The sequence below is a fragment of the Toxorhynchites rutilus genome, chromosome 3, assembly GCF_029784135.1.
Source record: "Toxorhynchites rutilus septentrionalis strain SRP chromosome 3, ASM2978413v1, whole genome shotgun sequence".
Classification (NCBI taxonomy): Eukaryota; Metazoa; Arthropoda; class Insecta; order Diptera; family Culicidae; genus Toxorhynchites; species Toxorhynchites rutilus.
The window spans coordinates 236,781,267-236,797,512 of record NC_073746.1 but is presented as its reverse complement, the minus strand read 5'-3'; the positions used below and the strand labels follow the sequence as shown (position 1 = coordinate 236,797,512).

At 41.4% G+C, this 16,246-nt stretch overlaps 1 protein-coding gene across 6 annotated transcripts in view; it reads left to right on the top strand.

Moving 5' to 3' along the window:
* The window catches only part of LOC129780601 (serine/threonine-protein kinase Tao), a 34,630-nt gene extending 22,706 nt beyond the window's left edge, over window positions 1–11,924 (top strand). For all 6 annotated transcript variants that reach the window (XM_055789039.1, XM_055789034.1, XM_055789035.1 and 3 more), the window contains 2 exons: window positions 9,349–9,467; window positions 9,547–11,924. In XM_055789039.1, coding sequence (XP_055645014.1) covers window positions 9,349–9,467; window positions 9,547–9,670 — 243 coding nt within the window. In that variant the 3' untranslated portion in view covers window positions 9,671–11,924. The remainder of the gene's footprint in view (window positions 1–9,348; window positions 9,468–9,546) is intronic.
* Window positions 11,925–16,246: the final 4,322 nt, after the last annotated feature.

Below are 16,246 nucleotides of genomic sequence, written 5' to 3'. Positions count from 1 at the left end.
ACGGTCGAAATAAGATCGATTCATCCATACAACTGCTCTGCTCTGCAAGAAACATCGGGCTGCTGTTCTATAAATAATTCAACAATGGATCAACGACTGTCTCCGCTGTCCAGTCTTAACTGGATAATGGAAGAACAGATAGAAAACTCTTACGCCTAAATGGCTACTGTGTAAATGTGTACCATTTGCAATGGTATAGAAGGGAATACTCTAACGCCGAAAAATGGCAACTGTGTAATGTGCTAATTATAGATATGATAAATATGTGACATGTTCACGATTAAAATTCGGCTCTGTTACAGCAAAAATGCTTATGAGCCTAAAATGAACAAAAGGGATAAAAAAAAAGTTTTATGTTCCACCAAGATGCATCCCTACTTGAAGTTTTCCGCTTTAGTCGACTGTTTTCTTCGAAGGTAGATTTAATATTGGTTCCAAAGCTGTTCAGTAGAAGAAATATTTTCCATCGATATTAATTTTTTTTTCCTAAAGTTTTTGTTGGATCTCTCAATTGTTCAGTCAAAAGATCACTAGAATTACAATTAATCATTATATGTTTATGATCAGATAGAGGTTCTTCATTTGACACATGCCAATTATGTATCATATCTGATAGTTTCGAACTGCAAAGTGTTAGATCAAGAACTTCTTGTCTAAAAGAATTAACAAATATTGGGTCGTTTGCTTGGTTTCAAATGACTATATTATTTGACATTAAACATTCAAGGAAACATTCATCTCTAACGTTGATGTCGCTACTACCCCAGACCGCCTGGTGGGCATTGGTGTCGCATCCTATGATGAACTGTTTGTTTTTGTTTTTGTTGTTTATTACACTGTAGCCATTTTTTAGGCGTAAGAGTATTCCTATCTATCGATAAACATTTGTTTTTATACATTACACAGTAGCCATTTAGGCGTAAGATTATTCCTATTCCATCGATACACATGTCGCCTTTTTCGGCGTAAGATTATTCCTGTTGTTGGAATGTTAACAGTTGTACTGTTCACAGCGGGACTGTTGATGAAGTTTGCCTTAACCCCTTGTCATATTATTCAATACGTCACACATCAAGTGATTTCACTAGAGTCCCTCATAAGGAAGATAATTCTTCTGGGGACGAATCCGCTCATCCTACCAAGCCCCCCTCTAAGAAAATTGCAAGCCTCCCTTCTCAACCCACTGTTACTTCCACTCCCCCTCTCCCATCATCGATTTCGCTTCCCCCTTCTGATGCTTCCGATCCAACCCAATCCTCGTCCTCGTCCTCATCCTCATCCTCGTCCTCGTCCTCGTCCTCGTCCTCATCCTCATCCTCGTCCTCGTCCTCGTCCTCGTCTTCCCCCTCTGTTGTCTCCGCTCCACGTGTCAGAGTTTATCCAGAAGATGCACCTGGAACTGGCCCTTGGGTTGTTTTCCTCCGGCCAAAACCGAAAGGAAAAAACCTTAACGTGATTCAGATCATGAAAGATCTGGCCAGATACACTTCTGTATCTGAAATTCGCAGGGTTAGACCGAACAAACTGCGAGTTGTCGTGAATGAACGGAAACACGCAAACGAGATTGTTGCTGATCAACATTTCACTCTCGAATATCGAACATTTATACCCTCCCATAACGTAGAAATTGAGGGGGTGATAACTGAAACGGGTCTGACGAGCGAACAAATAAAAGCAGAAGGAAAAGGCAAGTTCAAGAAGCTCCCCTCAATGGAAGTGAAAATCTTGGACTGTCGCCAACTCGGGAAACTTTCCCATGATGGGGACCAAACTAAATTTACGCCGTCCGACTCGTTTCGAGTCACCTTTGCTGGTGCCGCCCTCCCTGACTACGTTATGGTGGACAAATTGAGACTACCTGTGCGACTTTTCGTGCCAAAGCCCATGACTTGCAACAAATGCAAGTCAGTTGGTCACACTTCGGATTATTGTGCCAACAAGGAGCGCTGTGCCACTTGCGGAGAGCAACATGAGGGGAAATCCTGCAGTGCGACTGAGCATAAATGTCCATATTGCGGGGGATCCCCACACGAGCTCTCAGTTTGTGAAAATTACAAGAGTCGCTGGGAGAAACAGAAGCGCTCTTTGAAGGAACGCTCGAAACGCACTTTTGCGGATATTTTAAAGGGCGCTTCTCCACTGGCCCAACAACAACAACCAATCAACACACAAAATGTCTTCGCCACGTTGCCCATTGACGAAATAGAAGCGGACACAGCTAACGGGGGCACACCGTTCATTTTCCAAGGGAATCCCCGGCGCAAAAATGTGACCACTCCCAAAGTTCAAGGACAAGCCCCTCCGGTGATACCCCCTGTTAGCATGCCTAAAAAATCGAGTGCAGCGGACAAGCAAAATCAGGTTCCTCCTGGTTTCCGTGGGAATAATTCACCTTCGAATGGCCCAGCACTCGAGGGGACATCAAAAACCCCAACTGTCCCTATTTTTCCGTCCAGTTCAACTTCCCAATCGGGATTTATAAAGTTGTCTGACCTTTTGGACCAAATCTTCAAGTGTTTTAATGTTTCCGACTCCATCAGAACCCTTGTCATCTCAATGCTTCCAGTATTAAAGACAATTTTGCAACAATTGATGCAAATATGGCCCCTCCTTGCAATGATTATCTCTCTTGATGTCTAATTCAAATAGAGAGGTCGGAGATATCACTGTTTTACAGTGGAATTGTCGTAGTCTTATCCCTAAATTGGATACATTCAAAATTTTAATTCATAACTACAATTGTGATGTTTTTGCTCTGTCCGAAACTTGGCTTTCTTCGCGAGATGATATCTCTTTCCACGATTTTAATATTATACGCTTGGACCGTGATGATAGATACGGAGGGGTGCTTTTGGGGATCAATAAGTGCCACTCATTTTTTAGAATTGACGTTCCACCCAATGGGGGGATCGAAGCTGTTGCTTGTCATGCAAACATCAGAGGCAAAGACCGTTGTATTGTCAGCTTGTATTGGCCTCCGAGAGCTGCGGTTAGCCGCAAACAACTTGTTGACATGTGCTCACTCCTCCCTGAGCCACGATTGATCTTGGGAGACTTCAACTCTCACGGAACTGCCTGGGGGGAACAGTACGACGACAATCGTTCATCGTTGATATATGACCTTTGTAACAGCTTCAATATGACCGTTTTGAACACTGGGGAAACAACACGTGTACATAAACCTCCTGCTAACCCAAGTACTCTTGACCTCTCGCTTTGCTCGAATTCACTATCGTTAGATTGCAAGTGGAATGTAATCCAGGACCCCAACGGTAGTGATCACTTGCCAATCAAAATTTCCATCACCATTGGGTCGAATTCTTCTGAATCTATAAACATGGCATATGACCTCACAAGACACATTGACTGGAAAAAATATGAGGACGTGATTGCTCTAGCCATCAATTCCAGAGATGGTTTACCTCCATTGGAGGAGTATAACTTCCTTTCTCGTTTGATCTATGACAGCGCGGTTCGCGCTCAAACGAAACCCATCCCAGGTTCCACCATTTCCCGAAGGCGTCCCAATCTATGTTGGAATAGCCAATGTTCCAAGCTTTATGTAGAAAAATCGAATGCATTTAAAGCTTTTCGGAAACGTGGAACCCCTGAAAATTTTCAAACGTATTTAGCCCTTGAAGATCAATTTAAAAACTTAATCAAAGGGAAAAAACGTGCTTATTGGCGAAATTTCGTGGGAGGCTTGTCACGAGAAACGTCAATGAAAAAATTATGGAAAGTGGCTCGAAACATGAGAAATCGCTCTTCAACGAATGAAAGCGAAGAATATTCACATCGATGGATTTTTAATTTTGCACGGAAAGTTTGTCCTGATTCCGCTCCTGTGCAAAAAATTGTTCGAGATATACCACAAGATAGGTGCGATCTTGATTCCGAGTTTTCGATGGTAGAATTCTCTCTTGCTCTGCTCTCATGTAACAATTCTGCTCCGGGATCGGATAGAATTAAGTTCAACTTGCTGAAAAACCTCCCTGATGTGGCGAAACATCGCTTGTTGAATTTATTCAATCGGTTTCTGGAGAATAATATTGTTCCAGATGATTGGAGACAAGTACGAGTTATAGCTATTCAAAAACCCGGAAAACCCGCGTCCGACTTCAATTCGTACCGCCCAATAGCAATGCTGTCTTGTATACGGAAATTGTTGGAGAAAATGATCTTGTTTCGCCTTGATCGATGGGTTGAAACGAATGGCCTACTCTCAGATACACAATATGGGTTCCGCAGGGGCAAGGGGACGAATGATTGTCTTGCGTTGCTTTCTTCAGAAATTCAAATGGCTTACGCCGAAAAAAAACAAATGGCTTCAGTATTCTTGGACATAAAGGGGACCTTTGATTCTGTTTCAATAGAGGTTTTGTCAGACACATTACACTCTCGGGGTCTGCCGCCTCTATTGAATAATATGTTATATAACTTGCTTTGTGAGAAACATTTGAACTTTTCTCACGGAGATTCGGCAGTAAGTCGGGTCTCTTACATGGGCCTCCCCCAGGGCTCATGTTTAAGCCCCCTTTTGTACAACTTCTATGTAAGCGACATCGACAATTGCCTTACACAAAATTGCAACCTAAGACAACTTGCAGATGATGGAGTGGTGTCTGTCGTAGGATCAAAGGAATCCGACCTGCAAGAACCCTTACAAGATACTTTGAACAATTTTTCAACCTGGGCCATTGGGCTAGGGATCGAATTCTCCACGGAGAAAACAGAGATGGTGGTTTTTTCTAGGATGCATAGACCAGCAAAACCAAAGCTTCAACTTTTGGGTAAACCGATCACTCATGCTATGTTATTCAAGTATCTTGGGGTCTGGTTCGACTCCAAATGTACTTGGGGGGCCCATATTAGGTATCTGAGTAAAAAATGCCAACAAAGAATAAACTTTCTCCGTACAATTACCGGCACCTGGTGGGGAGCCCACCCAGAAGATCTTATAATGTTGTATCGAACAACTATTCTCTCAGTGATGGAGTATGGCAGTTTCTGTTTTCAATCAGCTGCCAAAACACACCTCATTAAACTCGAGCGAATTCAGTATCTTTGTCTCCGTATTGCGTTGGGATGTATGCCCTCAACGCATACCATGAGTCTCGAGGTTTTGGCAGGCCTACTCCCACTAAAAGATCGCTTCAATTTATTATCTCTTCGGTTCTTCATCCGGTGTAAGGTCATGAACCCATTGGTGATCGGAAATTTTGAGCAGCTGATCGAGCTAAATTTTCACTCCGGATTCATGAGTTCATATCATGAATTCATCTCCATGCAGGTTGATCCTTCTTCGTATATTCCCAACCGTGTTTGTTTCCCTGACTACATCAATTCCTCTGTGCATTTTGATCTGTCCATGAAGCAAGATATCCATGGATATTCAGATTACCAACGATCGAGGATCGCTCCAACGATCTTCGATGAAAAATATAGGGGTATCAATTGTGATAATATGTACTTTACTGATGGGTCCACTATAAACGAGTCCACAGGATTTGGAGTGTTCAACGAATTTTTTAGCACCTCACACAGTCTTCAGAATCCTTGCTCAGTGTATATTGCTGAATTGGCAGCAATTCATTGGGCGCTGGACAGCGTCGCCTCACGACCTGTTGAACACTATTACATTGTAACGGATAGTCTTAGCTCTGTCGAAGCTATCCGTTCAGTGAGGCCGGAAAAGCACTCGCCGTACTTCCTTGAGAGAATACGAGAAATTTTGAGTGCTTTATCCAGACGCTGTTATGTCATTACCTTTATCTGGGTCCCTTCACATTGCTCCATTCCGGGTAATGAGAGGGCTGACTCATTAGCAAAGGTAGGTGCAATTGAAGGCGATATTTATCAGCGTCAAATCGCCTTCAATGAATTTTATTCTTTAGTCCGCAAAAATACCATCGCTAACTGGCAACGCAAGTGGAATGAAGATGAATTGGGCCGGTGGTTTCACTCGATTATCCCTAAGGTTAGCCTCAAACCGTGGTTCAAAAGTCTGGACTTGAGTCGGGACTTTATTCGCACCTTCTCCCGACTCATGTCCAATCACTGTTCGTTAGATGCACTACTCTTCCGTTTCAATCTTGCCAGCAGCAATCTCTGCGTTTGTGGCCAAGGTTATCACGACATCGAGCACATTGTTTGGTCGTGCGAGGTGTATCTGGTCGCCAGATCGAATTTAAAAAACTCCCTTCGGGCCCGAGGAAGACAGCCCAATGTGCCGGTGAGAGATGTGTTGGCTCGGTTAGACCTTGATTACATGTCCCATATATATGTTTTCCTTAAAGCTATAGATCTTCGTGTGTGATTGCCCCTACATCCTTATACCCTCCTTTCCTTCCTTTGCGGGTAATTCGTCCCCTTGCTATAAATAGTAGAATAAGTTGAAATGTAAATACACTATAGATATACGAATAGATTTATAAATTGAGTGTTCATCAACATTGTTACAATTTCCTTATATCCCATCCTTCTCCTAAAAATATGTCACCCTCCTAAACTCGAGTACACCGCGAGTAATCGGTTTTCCACCTTACTAACCATAGATGTAAGAAAATTGTTTATATATATAGTTTTAAAATTATATTTAAGAATTCGGCTCCTTTAAACTTAAGTAACTGAGCCTGTAAAAATAAACGAATTAAAAAAAAAAAAAAATGATTTCACTAGCCTGCTAAGCGTTCTAGCGCCCTATGTTATTCAAGTACCCAAGAGTGAGACTCGATGTTGTACGGGAAAGGGTTAAAACAAATGGACAAAAATTGCCGATTTTTTATGGGTTTACCTTCACACGCACTGACGAAACTATCCATGCAGCATCAATCATAGTAACCCATGAGTCAGCAGAAAAAAAATTGACAGCTTTATCAGTCAAACTCTAGCTACTCCTACTGAATCTACTCCGTTCAGAAGTGTGCGCGTTCAAAGAACGGTACCTCGCCGCGTTGAAAACGGACATCGTGCAGCACTTTGTGGACACCGGATACGCTCGTTCCGTCATCTACAAAATCTTGGCACTATTGGACAACAATCAGAGCATCGAAAGAAAGCCCGGTTCTGGACGGCCGACGACCCTGAACGACAAGAAGCTCCAAATGATGCTGAAGGGGAATATCGAGGGAAAAGTGGCTACATTGCTGCGTGCGCTTGGCCTGGAGATCCAAACAGTGAAAAGGTATCTGGTGAACATAGACATACATGTCAGGAAGCGGAAGTCCCGTCCACTAGTCTCGGAGCTGCAGGCAATGACGCAGCGGCAGCGGCTGAATAAGATGGTCAAGTCGATTTTCACGGCGAATTGCGACGTGGCGGTGGTTATGGACGACGAGACCTATCTCACCCTGGATGGCAACGACTGGCAGGGCACTTCGTATTTTACTTTCCCCACGACGGAAGTGAGCTCCGAAGTGAAGTTTATTTCACACACCAAGTTCCCCAAGAAGGTGCTGCTGTGGCTGACGATCAGCGAGAATTGGATGTCAAAGACGCTCTTTAGCTCCGGACTGGCCGTGAACGGGGAAATTTATAGTACGAAGTCCCTGCCGGAAGTTGCGTCGTTCATCAAGAAATACCACAAGGGCGAGGACGCGGTGTTCTGTCCGGATCTGGCGTCGGCCCACTACTCGAAGCGATCGTTGGAGGAGATGGAGCGGCTGAATAACGATGAGGTGCCCAAGTCGGCGAACCTACCCAACGTCCCTCAGCCGCGTCCCATCAAGAAATTTTGGGCAAATCTGAAGCGTAAGATCTACTCCAACAATTTTGCCGCGAAAACTGAGAAGGAATTGATAAATAAAACGAAGAAAGAACTCAAAAACCTGCCTACACGCAGGTTTTCGTCCGCCATGGGGAATGTTCCGGTTAACTGCCGGAAGGTCGTTCGCAAGGGCGTAGATTGTTTTTTGCAAGCAAGCCAATAAAATTATCTTCCAAGGGAAATTTATGAAACTCAATTATCTGTCTTAGTTTTTTTTATCACCATCCGAAAAAAGTCAATTTTTCAATGAAAACGTTATGAGGATTCCAGTGTTGTGTTATAAATAGCACCAACTACCGATGCAGCAAATCGTATGTGGAGTGAAAGGCTAAGATCACCATCACATGATGATTGTTGCATGGACGTAGTAACCAGAACAACACATAAAGATGGTCAGTTGAGGGCCCTCAGTTATGAGCTCATGATCATTTGCTTAATAGCGGACGCGCAACCAATTAGGCTAAGAAGACCCCCAACTGTTTGTTATTCAATTTGAAATGTTGGACCACTGCATCAGCTTCACATGGAGGAACTTCAACATTGATAACGGGTTTCCCTCAGGTCGTAGGAATATCCACTTGTATTTCCACGATGTCTCTTTTGATGGATTCTGTGATGGGTACATACCTATTCTTATCCGGTATGAGAACTGTTGTTCGTGATGCAGTTTGTGTGCTATCATAGAGAAGCCTACATTTTTGGTTACTATTTGCGTGATTGAGGGAACGGATGCTTGAGAGGGAGCGCCGCGCGTCTAGTCGATAAGGGCGCTCAACTCAAACTTCTGCGCTTAGGAGGACGTCGCCACCGTGTGCGAAGCAAATGTCAAATTATTAAGAATCCAACGTTTGATTATTGCATGTTATTTGATTATTGCAGATTGCATGTTGTATGCAGTGTTAGTATACAGTAGAACCCCGATTATCCTCGAGCGGATGATCCGCGGTGCGGATTGTTCACGGCACTGAGCTCCATAATAAATCTATAGGCCTTCCCGAGTGGTCAGTGAGTGGTCATGCTCTTTTGTTTTGGTCATGGCTTTCACATTATCTGAACACTGGTGTACAGGATCTTATAGATGGATCATTTAATGCGCCATTCGGTGTGTTCTTTTTGCAATTTCGCTGGTTCAGGTCAATCACAAACAGCAACTACGAAGTGTACAGTCTACCCAAGCTCAAGCTCAAGCTATCATAAAAGCTTACATTTTTGCGTAGAAATTCCTCGAATCCTAAAATGATTGAACTCTTGAATAAGAGCCACATCCATAGTTTCGTGAGTAGGACACTGCTTGCTCACTTGACGTGATCAAGGCTCACCTGAATAAACTTTGTTCTATCCAGTATTTTGTTCGCTTCCATTCTTCAGGGAGAGGCTGCCGAAACCCGAAAAGCTTGTTAGGATTGTTCATATGCTAAACTGAAATGCTTAAAACTTCTGGAAGACAAATTTGGTAGGAAACTTTGATATCGTTGCTGATTTTGGAAGAGGGAATAACTATGCGTAGAACGGCAGTATTTCCCAGTAAAAATACTGTGAGATACTGACGATATAATCTAAACTTTCGTATTGTCTTCTTCCAGATGGAAACCGAACTGCAACAGTTCAATCAGGAGCGAGCGGAACGCATACGTTTACTTCGGGAGAGACACGAAAAACAGTTGGATGCGTTTGACGAGGAGTCGGCGCGCATGGGCTTCAGGTATGTAACGCATTTCGCAATTCAGCCATGGCCCTTATTCTACCTTATGCTAACACTGTTTTCTGCTTCCATTCTATAGTGCACTGGCGCTAGCCGAAGCATCGAAGGAAACGTATCCGGACGAAGAAGGTAGTCTATCTGGGTCCATGCTTAGTTTGGCTCATAGTAACAGTTCTACTAGCTTCCCAGCCGGCTCGCTATAGCATAAGTCGAGATGGTTAAACACAAGGTCAAGTCATAATTCTATGTAGTGGGAAGCGGAGATATGGATATAAAAGGACAGTTTGGCGGAGCGGGAAAATTTCGCAGTGCTGAAAAAGAGGGACATCGAGTGCAACAGAAGATTGGCTGGAGTCGTTTTGTTTCTTTTCTGATGCAATTTTGGGAGTGGCGACAATTCTAAAGAATTAGAGATTACAATATTGAATGGTGGTATTTCTGTTATACTACTGCTCTACGCATCTTAAGAGTGCAAGAGTTTCGTGTTATGTACAATGTTTTAGTTCTTGTTATTCGGATTTTTGTGGATCTATGTAGAAATGCCATTGTTTACACTTGTGAACATAATTATGTCTACATTTTACACAATTTTTGTTCTTTAAATTTTAAAGGTACCTTAACTTTGGAAGTGAACATATATTATTGGGATTGATCCTTCTAAATTCTAGTCAAAGTGTGTATGTCCGATCGAACAAAACAAGCAATCATGTATTCAATGCTGCTGTTATCAGTGCTTTGCTGCTTTATTTGTCACCAGATAATACTCATGTGAAATTCGAATGATTCGTAGTTGCTAAGTCGCATATAATATCGTAAATATTTTTCTTTCATTTGTAAATAATCGTGCATTCGTTTGAGCAGACCATGTTTTATGTCCGAAACACGTGTCAACGGAATCATAAAACTATATAGCAGACGCACGGCATTGAATGCATGGTTATCGGAAATACAAATATTGCGAATGCGAAAGGATGGTTCGATTTTGAGTAATGGCAATCCTGAATCATTTCCGCTGGGCTTGACTGCATCATAAGATGACTCGAAAATATCCCAATCGTGCTGCTGAAAATTTTCTAGCATCATTTTCGCTCATAAAATGCTTCCACCACACCCGGTGTGCCGGGGCAAATGCTTTTAGCGTGTAGCGAGATTTGCGGTGCGGACGTTCGAACGAAATAAGTTCGTACCACGCGAAACTGTCGTAACAAAAGTATGAAGTGTAAAAAAAAGGAAGTGAAGTTGTTTCTATACTTTATATATAATAATACTACTTAGCTTATACAAATATTATACAACAAATATGAGCGAACCGTAGGAACTAGCTGTCGGAGAGAAAAGCTTCTTTCTTTTGTTTCAAAGTTTTCTTATTTAATTAGTGTTTATATCAAAGTATCAGAGAAAAAGGCGGATTTGAAAATTGCAGCTCCCCATCTGGGGGATTGCTTCCACACACGAGTAGGCAAAAAACTAAGAAAAAAGGAGAAAAACGGAACTAATTTATATTTATAAAGTATACTTGTAGTTTATCATTTCCGCTTTACTGTACACTCGTGTTTTGTACATTTTACTTAGTTTAATTATGTAATTAATACACACACTGCTATTTGTTTATTTTTTTACCGTCTAGAGCAGACAGACAAGCTTTAGAGGAAATCGTTGTAATGAAAAAGTATGTAAAAACTGAATTAGTTATTTAATGTTTTAGTTATAAATCAATTTAAGTAAACTTGAGGAAAGGAGATACAAATGTAATTCTCTGACAATTTAAAGTTTAAAAAAAACTAGATAAACTAATTTAATTGAAGCAAGCCGAAAAGTATATTCATGGAACATAAACACACCCAGCACCCCTTCTAAGCGAATAGGAAACAAAAATTAATGCTACTAGAGCTTTTTTACCTTATTGACAGTGCATATTACAAGCAAAAATATAATGTTCAACTAAAACAAGCAGAGAGGAATCATAAAGATTGTAAGGAAGTGAGAAACGAAAAACGTGATTGGGATGAGAGTGCGGTATTGTATGATCGCGAGTATGAGACTTTTTAAAAAAAAAAGAAAATGAAGGATTTGTTTCGTTATGAAACAGCTAACCATGATCAACACTCACTCTAAGCAAAGCAGTAACAAATTTTTCATACGATAATACTGTAATCAAACGAAAAGAAGGATAAATTAGCAGAGCAAAGCAAACCGGGTCTTGGAAGTGAACTAATATTAAAGGTGGGAACCATTAAAAAATTAGTTTCGCTCCACACACTCACACCCATACACATACACAAAGATAACGCAAGACTAATAAATGTTAGGAGCAATTGCTAGAGATGAGAATCCGTGATGTGTCCTCGTGGAACAGAAACAGAAGTAGAAAAAAGGGATGAAAATATGGATGATTCTGACTCAGATTGATAGAAAGAAGATAATAAAAACACTAAACCAATTCAAGTTATCTAGAAATAGCATTCACATTCTTCATTCCCGTATGTAGATTATCACATTAGTGCCGCCATTTGTTGATGTGTAACATCATCGTTCAAGCAATCGTTGCTCAAGCTCTCGTATTAGTTATTTTGATCTGAACTTTTATCGATAGCACAATAAATTATCATAATGAACTAGAATTTTGGGTATCACAACGACAGTGAATGCATCACATTACGCATTGAGTGTTTCGCAACTTACCTACTAAACCTGTCGGATTTTTATCAGATTATCTGATATGTATGTGGTAGAGTACAGCGGAGAACTGAGACGATCCAATCGAAAATCCTGGGTATATAACTGCGAAAACATTGAAAATACTCCAATCATTGCTAGACTCAATAAGACTCTGGTGAAAGACCATTCGAACGGGCTGGGTTCCCTTAAAAACGACAACGGTTCGTTTACAAAAACTCCTTCAGAAGTCTAGACTTACTGATGAACACTCACTTCCCGGGATCTACATCTGTCTAATCGGATACAAATCCTGGCTATAATGGCGACACAAAATGCTCTCGAAGGCTTCTCACAAGACCTGAAAGTGCAAAGGGTGTCGCAAACATAGTTGCTGGGTTAGTCTAAACGAGGGCCAGAGTAGTAAACGCGGTGAAATTCTTACTATCTTACAAATCTGCAGGTGCAGATGGGATTTTTCCAGTCCTGATTCAAAATGGAGAATCGAAACTAATTCCACTTCTAATCGAGATTTGGAAGGCAAGTCCGATACAAGAGCACATTCCTTCGATATGGAGACTTGTTAAAGTATTTTTCATTCCAAAAGCGGGGAAACGTAACAAATCACTCCCAAAGGCATTCAGACCAATTAGCTTATCATCAATACTGCTGAAAAGTATGGAAAAAGTATTATATGAATACATAAAGTCTGCATTCATATCCAAATTCCCATTATCTAAATACCAGTTTGCCTACCAATCAGGCAAATCCACAGTAACAGCGCTACACACGTTTGTGACAAAAATTGAAAAATCTCTCGTCAAAAGAAACCGCTCTATGCGCGTTTCTTGACATCGAAGGTGCCTTTGATAATGCTTCGTATCTATCAATGGCACATGCTATGAGAAAAAAAGCTTCGATAACTGAATAGTCGAATGGATCCAGGGCATGTTCACACATAGAAAAATCACCTCGGAGCTGGGTGGGTCGTCAAATTCTGTGATTGCAACAAAGGGTTGCCCACAAGTAGGCGTTCTATCACCTCTCCTTTGGTCACTAGTAGTTGACGACCTTCCGATAGGTTTAGAGGCGAAATGATTCGAAGTTGTGGGCTTTGTCAACGATCTAGCAGGGCTTAGAAATATTGAGCTCGTTAAGTAATATTGAAAATATTTTTTTATCAGTGTAACGCGTTTATTTTGCTTGTCGATGCTGCTGTCATTCATTCGACGGCAAGCAAATTTGTGTTGATTCATATTTATTCTGTGCTATCTGAGCTTTCCTTAAAGCTCGAGTCATGAGAATTCATTCACATTTATTCATTGCCATTGAATTGTCAGGAATGTTGTGACTGTTCATTTTCAATATCCCGAAAAGTGTGTGATTTTCTCATGTCTTGCTTATTCAGTTATTTTTGAAGTTACTCCGTAAGGACAACGCAAATCGGTGGCGCAAGCGGAAATGCCAACAAAAGATCAAGATCTGCATGCACACTCACAGCTAAGGATTGCATAGGCTTGGACAGCGGGGAAGCATTCTGCAGAATCGATCCGAGTAGCGAATGCAAAATTCGTCAGCTGGATGTTTGCAATTTCCCCCGCTAATGCTATAGCACAGTTTGATCCGTTTGCAAAAGGAAGCTCGAAATGTTCCCGTTGCGGTCGTGTCTTGGACACCACCATTTTATGTTCGTGTTTTCGGAATTCGAGTCAAAATTTAAATGTTTAAAATTTGAGTCAAGACGGTTTTTTTTACATCGGAATTGGAGTCTTTTGAAGCATTTCTGACAAGTGGAATTGGAATCACATATTCACTTTGTAAAATGAAAGCATCTTAACTTGCATGCTTGAACAATTTAATTTATTGTCACTATTATGAGCAACCTGTACTTCGTTATCTTCCTCAACGAATTTCTCAGTTCGGTCAGTGTCCGTCCGAGAACGATGCTGATAGTGAATGAACTGGTATATTAATATCAATAAATGACAAAACTAGGGATATTTTCTTTTGCTCACATTCCGTGAACGCAGGACAGAACGAGAAAGAGAATGAACAAAATTGAATGAATCATCTGTGAGGGGCTTGCTGTGATTGTGAGGTTCGGCGTGGATTCATTTTCGGTATCCCGAATACAATGGTATAATGATCGAATGTGGTCGGAAATTCAGCTGAAAAGATTGATGTGATACATATATTTCCAATCACTGCGATCTAGTCATAATGGTACGTGGCAAGTTCAACGACGTGATATCAGGCAGGATACAGATGACCTTAAACTTTACATAATCTTGGTGTATCACAGAAAGTCTGAGCATAAATCCCTCAAAAACAAGAATTATTCCTTTCACCAAAAAGAAAAAAAACAGCATCTGCAGTCTTAACATCTTGGGGAAGAGGGGAAGAAACTAAACAAACTCCAACGACTAGCATGCGTTAAAATTATTGGAGCAATGCGAAGCATTCCATCAAAGGCATTGGAGGCTATCATTCACTTGGTACCTTTGAACCAATATGTTCAGCTGGAGGCTAAAAAAAGCGCTCTAAAGCTTAAAAGGTGGAAAAAAAACACTAGACGAGGACAAAACTGGTCACTTGAGCATCCTGAATCTCTTACCCATTGGACCAGCCTCAGAGATGAACAGTGATTGGATGGAACCTAGAACTAATTATGACATTCCATACAGAGTGATCGAATATTCTCGTTCAGTATGGGATGAAGGTGGTTCCAACGTTCGTAATGATTCAATCATGTTCTACACTGGTGGGTCGAAAATGGGAATCAGAACAGGTGCCGGAGTGTGCCGGTCCCAGAACAAAAATCTCTATGGCTATTGGAAACTGGCCAACAGTTTTCGGGCAGAAATAGCTGCAATAATAGAATGTTTAAATGTCTGCCTCAATAGGAAATATAGGCATGCTAATATCTGCATATTCTCAGACAGTCAAGCGGCACTTAAAGCTCTAAATGCTTTTAAATGCTCTTCAAAAATTCTCTGGGAATACATTTCCCTTTTACTGTACTGGATTCCTGGCCATTGCGGTATAGAGGGCAACGAGCGAGCAGATGAACTTGCCAGGACGGGCTCAAACTCACCATTCACTGATTTAGAACCATTCTGTGGACTTTCTGACTGTGTGTTGAAAAGTGAGCTTAAGAAATGGGAAGACCGGGAAGTGACAGCCAATTGGATGGCTGCAAAACTTAAAACAGGCAAAATAATATTTTACGCCGAGTATTAAAATTACTCAACAACTGCTGAGCCTTTATGAGAATGACTTCAGCCCATTCACTGGTCTTGTAACAGGACACTGTCCGAGTAAATACCATCTTGAAACAGGAAGTGGGTTATATCTATGGTATAACCGCAAGGGTGACGTAGGACTATCGTTGATTTAGAGATCATTTGTTTGAAGTTGAATCTAAATCCATCCTGAATGAATGAATAAATAAATATTTGGGTGACTTCAAAAACGAGAGTGTTACGTTGGAGACTCAAGGTTTTATGCATCCAATATTGGATACAAAAAACCTTGTTCTGAAGAATAATCTTCAGAAGCTTTCCTGCTAACTGCACTTGATTGACAAATCAAAAAACCAAATGTATGTGGTCGCAGTATTATATGATAGAAAACATTAAAATAAACTCGCTTGAATGTAATTTTCAATTCCAAGGGGAACTGGCAGATTATTTTTCAGCAACGATCATTTCTTTCCAGGTTTCCTCTCGATAACCAGCAAACCAAAAAAGTTGCGCACGTGTATGTGTGTGTGTGTGTGGCGGCTGCTTCTATGTCTTCCCGAGGAACCGTATTTCGATGCTGATACTCTCTTGGTCACGAGAGTATCAGCATCGGCTTTTCTGCGCTCCCTCACAGTTAAAACAAACTGATTGCATTTCAGGTCAGGTCAGGCCAGGTAATGAATCCCTCGATCCCTCGCCGTTCAGCTCGTTCAGTAACGATGTTGTCTTGTCGATGTCCTCCGGTTGTCGTGCACAAATTACGTAACGCTAAAAATCCGAATTCTAAACCACCTCTTCCCCCCCCCTTTCGTAACGCAATTTCCTATCTCTAATAAGCAGAAAGTAACGCAACATCTACCCCCTCCCCCCTTATCGCGTTAC